This window comes from Manihot esculenta, chromosome 12, assembly GCF_001659605.2.
Source record: "Manihot esculenta cultivar AM560-2 chromosome 12, M.esculenta_v8, whole genome shotgun sequence".
NCBI classification, from domain to species: Eukaryota; Viridiplantae; Streptophyta; class Magnoliopsida; order Malpighiales; family Euphorbiaceae; genus Manihot; species Manihot esculenta.
This window is the reverse complement of record NC_035172.2, coordinates 34,042,411-34,050,990: the sequence shown is the minus strand read 5'-3', so window position 1 is coordinate 34,050,990 and position 8,580 is coordinate 34,042,411. Positions and strand designations below refer to the sequence as shown.

The following is an 8,580-nucleotide window of genomic DNA, read 5'->3' as shown; positions in this document are numbered from 1 at the left end:
CCCCTAACCCCAGATTTGCAGGATCAAAGATAGCATCGGGAAGTCGGCTCAGTAGCTGTTATAGTCTATGTAATAGAATAGTTATGGACATGTATGATTTAATGGATGAGAATTGTGCTTGACCATAGTTTTCTTTACCTTGTAATCCTTGTTAACATGATCATTATGTAAAAATTTTTTAATTATGAGTTATGTTTGAACCAAGCTTGAGACATGTCATGTTTACCATGCTAGAGCATTTGATGAGGATTCTAGTATGGGTTTTATGTTTTTTAGTATGATGCATGTATAGGTTGAGCTTGGTTTAAAGGAAAGTTTATGTTTTATTATAATGTATGATCATGTATGGGATTTTATCAGGTACACAGGATGTGTATAGTAGACTTGTTACGGGTTCCGGTAATCTTAAGTCGATCTGAATCCTAGCGCCGGTAGCAGTCCGGTTTTCGGATCGTTACAGAAATGAAAAGTTTGAATTTGAAAAGAGTAAAAGTAGAGAAAGGATGTTTTTGACAGGAGTCTCCCTAGAGTCGCACGGTCATAATGGGGACCTAGGGATTTACCTCCTCATTACTCATGGAATAACTACTGAGCAGGTAAAAGGGCACTTGATGACTGCATGACTTTTAGCATCCGGATTGAGGCTGGGCCTTGGAGAAAGAAATAGGCCCAAATCCCATTAGAACTCTCTAAGCAAGCCATCTTATTAACGCATCATTCAGCCCGTGATCAAAGCAGGCCGGATTGGCCCACGGCCTGAACCCACCACAGGAGAGCCTAGCTCATGAGATGTGGTGGGAGTCAGGAGAGCAGGCCCCGTTATACTACGACCCTATCAGCATGCGAATCAGAAAGAAATAAAATGGCCGCCTAACAGATATGGATACGCTGATATGTCCGTACATACGGATCTGTGTGATAGGAATAAATTGCACTATAATAAAATGGAGGTTATGCATCACTAAAAAAAAATAAATAAATAAAAAAAGAAAACGCGACTTCTTGACCTGTAAATTTTTTTTTTTCTAAATCTCATTACATCATTATGTATAAAATAACATTGTAAATTAATATAAAAATATTGTTAAAAAATTTAAATTAATATGCAAAGTATTAGATTATTCATTGTACGTTTTAAGCTTTTACTTGTGGCGGAGGTTTATGACAGGAAATTTGTGGTGGTGGTTTATAATAGGAATCAAAAGCTTATACGTAGCTTTTGATTTGATCGGAACATTGCATTTGTCATTGATAAATTGATACAACGTGTTTTTGCTGTTTCTGTAGTATTGCATGTAAAAAATTTAAAAGAAATAAAACATTATCAGAAATATAAGAAAATTGTAATAAAAGTCAAATTTGTACAAGACTTGCCATTGGCTAAGTGTTGAACAAAGGTACGAGATTTATAATGTTGGACATCGACACTTTAATTCTTTTTAAAATGAAAAAATTAATAGAACTCCAAATTTGAAGCTAACGTCTTACTGAGTAGAAAATTATTTATATATTCAACTAATGGAATATTGTTAATTTAGATTTAAATATAAAAAATTATTATAATTTAATTAGTGTATTATTTCTTTATTTATTAAGTGCAAACACTCTATGAGTATAATTTTTTAAATAATATTGATAAAAAAATATAATTATATTTAAATTTATTATAAAGAGTTAAACAATAAAAAATTAAAAAATAAATATACATTACACACATATATTCTTCTATTGCATAAATTTATGTTTTTTTACATAATGAAATTATATTTTCTTTCAATCAAAATTATATATAATTAAAATTATTTTAATTAAATTTATGCTTTCAAAGTTTTATAAATACGGTCATACATGTAATAAAAAATTACTTTTTTTTAAAATAAAAATTGAAAATTAAAGGAGTAGAATTGAAATTTTTTAAATTTATTTAGGTGCACTTACCATTAAATTAAGTAAAAAAAATTAATATATTATTGAATATTTATTACACTAATTAATAAATATTGAAATAGTCGGATTCGAATGGATATAAATAATTTTTTAAATTTATTTTTTACCTAATTCAAAATGATAATTTTGTGTTAGCCAATATGATATGTGAAAGCAGCCGAATAATTGTTAAGTCAGAATCGAATTTTGAGATATTGTGTTTCATTAATATCTCGGACGCTTCACCTCGTCTCACACTATAATTGCTAAGTCAGGACCGAACTCTCGGATATTATAATTCACTAGCATCTCGAATGGTTTCACTTCGTCTCACATGAATAGCCTTTTTTTTCGTAATTTCATTAATTTTGCATAATTTTTTTAATTTAAAGTGTTTCTGATACCAATTAAAATAATTCGCCTTAAATTAATTTAAATAATTTTTTAGAATTATTTTTTATTTAATTTAAAATAATTAATTTAAATTATTTAGTAATTTTATTAATTATTATATACCATTTTAATTTTCTATATTTTATATTTTATGAGTTTTTAAGTTTTATAGTGCGAAAGTGAACGTCTCGCGTGATTGGTCCAGACGTTTAGATGTACAGAATACAAGTCACCAACATGTTATATCACTGAAATCCAATCAGAGACCATCTTCATATAAAATTTTTTGGGCGAATCATCAATTTTGTAATTTTATTTTTAAATTTGATTGTATTTACATTTTAAATTATATTTAAATTAAATTAAATTTAAGATAAATTCAAAGAAATAACATTAAGGTTTATATAAAAACTTCTAGAGACAAATGATTAATTCTGTAATCAAGTTATTTTTATATATTAAAATATTTGTCTGTAACTAATTACAAGTGGAGACATTAATATATAAAATAAATATTTATTTATCTCTAAAAAGTAGAAATATATAAATAATTTCTAAGACAATTTTTTTTTGTCTCAATGAAATAAATTTGATGTAATGGACTTATGTTGGCTAGTTTTATAGGAGTGATGCCACCCACTCTAATAAAAAAAATTAAAGAAATTTAAATAAAAATATTAAATTTATATTTGTCAGTTTGTCATTATAAGAATTTTATTATTATTATTAAATTAAATTCTTTTATTTTCGCATTGATTATGAATAATTTAGATTAATTATATGAGATTAAAGAGTCTGATTAAAATTACTATTATTTTAATTTTATTTTAATTTTATAGTGGTGTATTATAAATAAAAAAATTATCAAGAATCTATTCCTAAACAGATTAAAGAGTCTGTTTTTGCTTGTTTAATGTGGGAAGATGTCCCACATCATTAAACTATAAAAAATTAAAAATTGTAAGTAGAAAATTATTAAATAATTTAAATTAATTATTTTAAATTAAAGTGAGAAATGAATTTAAAAGTTATTTAAATCAGTTTGTATTAAACTGTTTCAATTGGTATTAGAGTCATTTTGAATGAGAAAAATTTTATAGAGCCAGTGAACTGCGAGAAAAGACCTATCCATGTGATACGAGGTGAAGTCGTTCAAGTTACTGGCGAATCACAATACTTAAGGATTCGATCCTGATTTAGCAATTATATCTGATTCAGTTGTGATGAGAATATCGCAAATTTAATGGGATAAAGTTTAATAATCAGCTGCTTGATTAATGTGAGAACAGAATATGTTCCACATCAGCAAAGTATGAAAAATTAAAAATTATATATAAGAGTGTAATAGTTAGCTGCTTGCTTAATGTGGGAAGACTTTCCACATTAATAAAGTATTGAAAAATTAAAAATTATATATAATAACTAGTATAAAATTATTAAATAATTTAGATTTAACTATTTTGAATTAGATAAAAAGTGAATCTAAAAATTATTTGAATAAGTTTGAACCGAACTATTTCAATTAATCACTCAAAAATTTATAAATAGAAAATAAAAATAGATGGATGAGGTATTATATATTTAAAAAATATTAAATTTATGCTATAAAATTAATATTTTTTATAAATTTTAATATATTGACTTACATATAAAATCAGTAGTTTATTTAATTATTTTGTCTAATTTGATTTTTTTAGAAAATGATCTAATTTAATTAACCTTAAACTTTAATTAATTTTACTTAATTTTTAATAAATAGGAATTCCTCAAAGTTGATGATAAAAGAGGGAGATTGAATCTCACACGCCCATAACAAGCACTACAACAACCTTCCCTTTCGTCTTTTTATTTTTTATTTTTTATTTTCATTTTGCCGTCCTTAAAGATTGAGTTTTGTAGGAGCAATTAAATCACGTGGCAGCCTAGAGGTTGGTGGGCATAATGAATGAAAATCTATCTGCTTCGGCGTCAATTTTGTCAGCCAAAGTCACGTTAAGCTAAAGGAAAACACTGCATGGGGAGGAATTGAAATCCTTAAAATAAACAACGATAAAAAAAAAATAGAAAGTTCCAAACAGGGTCTTAATTACAGCATTATTCTCATTCCATCAATTGCCTGTAAGAATAATTCAAGAAGAAAGACCCCAGTGCCCAGAATATTATTGTATGGTTGTCCGAAAATTATATGAATTTAAATTATACGAGATTTTTTTTTAAATTTATTATGTATATTTTTCTTTAATCATTATTCCAATTGTTTCCCATAATACCCTCCCCAATCCAAGGGTTAACTCCTTAACAAACCACTATAAATACCCACCCTAAGCTACGTGCATGTTATCAAGAACAAGTCTTCTCTTCTTCTCTTGTATGGTCTTGGTCATAGCCCTGGACTTGAATTGTTTAGGGCAACACCAATATGGCCATGAACGTCTCCACCACCGCAACCACCACGGCCTCCTTCGCCTCCACGTCCTCCATGAACAATACTGCCAAAATCCTCCTTATCACCCTCTTCATTTCCATTGTCAGTACTGTTATAAAACTTCAAAAAAGGGCATCCTACAAGAAAGCTAGCAAGAACTTCCCACTCCCTCCTGGTCCGACTCCATGGCCACTCATCGGAAACATCCCTGAAATGATCCGGTACAGACCGACGTTTCGTTGGATTCACCAACTCATGAAGGACATGAACACCGATATTTGTCTGATCCGTTTCGGAAAAACTAACGTTGTTCCTATTAGCTGCCCTGTCATTGCTCGTGAAATCCTGAAAAAGCACGATGCTGTCTTCTCTAACAGGCCAAAGATTCTCTGCGCTAAAACAATGAGCGGCGGATACTTGACGACGATTGTGGTGCCATACAATGATCAATGGAAGAAAATGAGGAAGGTCCTAACTTCAGAGATCATTTCTCCAGCTAGGCACAAATGGCTCCATGATAAGAGAGCTGAGGAAGCAGATCAGCTTGTGTTCTATATCAATAACCAGTACAAGAGCAACAAGAATGTGAATGTGAGAATTGCGGCAAGGCATTACGGTGGAAATGTGATCAGAAAGATGATGTTTAGCAAGAGATACTTCGGCAAAGGGATGCCTGATGGAGGACCAGGGCCTGAAGAAATCATGCACGTTGATGCAATTTTTACAGCACTTAAATATTTGTATGGATTTTGCATCTCTGATTACTTGCCTTTTTTGGAGGGGCTTGATCTTGATGGCCAGGAAAAGATTGTGCTTAATGCAAATAAGACCATAAGGGATCTTCAAAACCCATTAATAGAAGAAAGGATTCAACAATGGAGGAGTGGTGAAAGAAAGGAAATGGAAGACTTGCTTGATGTTTTCATTACTCTTCAGGATTCAGATGGCAAGCCATTGCTCAATCCAGACGAGATAAAGAATCAAATCGCTGTAAGATCAAATCGTAATTTCTCATATAATTTTTACCTGTACAACATTTGATTTTAATTTCTGTGGTACGTATGAATTGTCACAACAAAATATCACGATTTAAATCCTTGCAAAATGCATTGGAAAAAGGAAAATTTCTCACTATCACATTAGTTTTCGGATTTTATAAGGAAAAGAAAAAGAAGAAAATAGAAAGAGACTAATATCTTTTTCCTTTTTTTATATAAGCGAAAATTCTATAATTTTATTAGGGATTAAATTGTGATTTTTCTAAAAAAAGACTTTGAAGATAGATAATAATACAACCTATAAATGATTGATTTAACACATATATCCATGGTTACAGGAAATTATGATAGCAACAATAGACAACCCAGCAAACGCCGTAGAATGGGCAATGGGGGAGCTGATAAATCAACCAGAACTTCTGGCAAAGGCCACAGAGGAACTTGACAGAGTGGTCGGCAAAGACAGGCTTGTGCAAGAATCTGACATCCCTAATCTTAATTACGTCAAAGCCTGTGCAAGGGAGGCCTTCAGGCTCCACCCAGTTGCATACTTCAACGTCCCTCACGTAGCCATGGAAGACGCCGTCATCGGCGATTACTTCATTCCAAAGGGCAGCTGGGCAATTCTTAGCCGCTACGGGCTCGGCCGGAACCCAAAAACATGGCCTGATCCACTCAAGTACGACCCAGAAAGGCACTTGAACGAGGGCGAAGTGGTGCTGACTGAGCACGACCTTAGGTTCGTCACATTCAGCACTGGACGTCGTGGGTGTGTCGCTGCTTTGCTTGGAACCACCATGATTACGATGATGCTGGCCAGGATGCTTCAGTGCTTCACTTGGACTCCACCCCCTAATGTAACCAGGATTGATCTCAGTGAGAATATCGATGAGCTTACTCCAGCAACACCCATCACTGGATTTGCTAAGCCACGGTTGGCTCCTCATCTCTACCCCACTTCACCTTGAATTAAAGCCCAAAGATGGGAAGGGATGAATGTGAGTTGTTAGAAGTTTTAATAAAAAAATTATTGGGTTTATATGTGTAATTACGTGGTAACCTTACAAAGTGTCTGTTATTGAGAGTTTTAATCTCTCAAAATAATTTGTGTGGCTAAGATTTCTTCATCTTTGTATCTCTTGCAATTGTTTGCTCTATAAAACATCTTATTTCCTTACTACTTTTTGTATGCTATCCTTACACAAATTTATTTAAACTTCGATCACGGATTGATAATTGCATGACGTTTTACATTTTAGAGTGAGATTGAATTTAAAAAAAAATTCAAATTCAAAACTCATTAAGTTATTTTCTAGCAGATTAGCTCAATGTAACTAGACAATGTGAAGCAGACTGAATCATTTCTAGCAGATTGACTCAATGTAACTCGACAAAGTGAAGCAGACCGGATCAGCTATGAAAAATAATCTAATTCGGTGACATAACAGGAATAAGAGAGCAGATCCCGCCATTTTGCTGAACTACTATTGTGCGCATAGAAAAAATTAAATGGCCGTCTGACAAAAAGATAAGTTGATATTTCCATACGTATGGTACTAAACGACAGAGACAAGCGATGGTATTTAATATAAATTTATTTTTATTATTTAATTTTAAATTAAAAAATATATTAATTAATTTATATATATAAATTTTCATAAAATTAATAAAACATAAAAAATGACATCTTGTTTTGAGGTGAGCAAATAATATATATTTTTTTAAATTAACTTAATTTTTTTCTAATCATAAAAATATTTTTTATTATTGTTAAATATAAAAAATATATTAAAACAATATTTTTCCGTTGATGAGGCTGGTAATAGTAACATTTTTGTTTTATTTTATAGACAGCAAGCCTAGCTATATCACATCATAAGTACCACCCGGCAAGCTCCCACGATTTTCAAATTCTGAGAGTAAGTCTTGGTTTGTCTTATAAAAAAAAACAAAAATCTCTTTTTCAAACATATATATTGTTTAAAGCATTTAAATCAAGATACTTCAAAAGAGTTTCTGTAAAAGATAAAATTATTTTCTTTCTTATTGATACCATTAAAATTCCATAAATTTTTTTATTTTTTATTTTTTAATATTATTATCAAATAATAAAAAATATTTTCAATTGAAAAATATTTTACTTTCAAAATAAAATAAATAGAGCCTCCATCATAATATTTACATTATATATAATTTTATTTTATTTTTTGTAAATTGTATATAGAGGATCTGTGCAGCATGATCCGTCAGTCGCCGTCAACTGAGTTTAAGAGTTTTTTTTTGGGGTCAAGAGATAAATTCACTGTATAAGAAACAGGCCCAAAGGCCTGACATAATACAGATCAAGACCCAAACATCGAAAGGGAAAAATATTGAAATCCATAACCTTTGGCAACATAAAAATTCGACTCGTTAAAGACCCAGAAAAGACCTCCTTAGATCGTCGATCACCTGATCTCAAGCACACCGTCAAGGCAGGAAAAGATCGATTCTTTTCCATAATAGCCGATACTAGCAATAAAATACAAACTGAAGTACAGATGACAAAATTCAGGCCAACCTATGCAATCAGGAGGAAGAGAAGCAAAAAAAACAGAGGAGAAAAGCACATGCACGCAACCATCAGAGGTTCAAAAGGAGATGCCAAGTCGAAGATGTTTTTTCTTACAGCGTGATTTCCTCCACACCTCTGTAATAGCGTTAATTACGAAGAGTCCCCTAAATTTACCTCAAGTTTACATTTTAGTCCTTAGCTTTAACTATAGAGAACGAGTGCAACTCGGAATCATTTTGCACTTGGCTTCCAATGATGATGAAGAGAAACTTGCTGAAATCACA

At 31.1% G+C, this 8,580-nt stretch overlaps 1 protein-coding gene across 1 annotated transcript; it reads left to right on the top strand.

Moving 5' to 3' along the window:
- Positions 1-4,642: 4,642 nt before the first annotated feature.
- Positions 4,643-6,919, top strand: LOC110627795 (valine N-monooxygenase 2-like). The gene is made up of 2 exons (XM_021774158.2): positions 4,643-5,734; positions 6,081-6,919. The coding sequence occupies exons 1-2, from the start codon at positions 4,739-4,741 to the stop codon at positions 6,708-6,710; spliced, it is 1,626 nt and encodes a 541-aa protein (XP_021629850.1). The 5' UTR covers positions 4,643-4,738; the 3' UTR covers positions 6,711-6,919.
- Positions 6,920-8,580: the final 1,661 nt, after the last annotated feature.

Bases quoted from the DNA above. Each gene is read 5' to 3' on its own strand.
- LOC110627795 (XM_021774158.2), top strand. From the start codon at position 4,739: ATGGCCATGAACGTCTCCACCACCGCAACCACCACGGCCTCCTTCGCC. The intron at 5,735-6,080 runs GTAAGATCAAAT...CCATGGTTACAG, and splicing joins AGATAAAGAATCAAATCGCT to GAAATTATGATAGCAACAAT.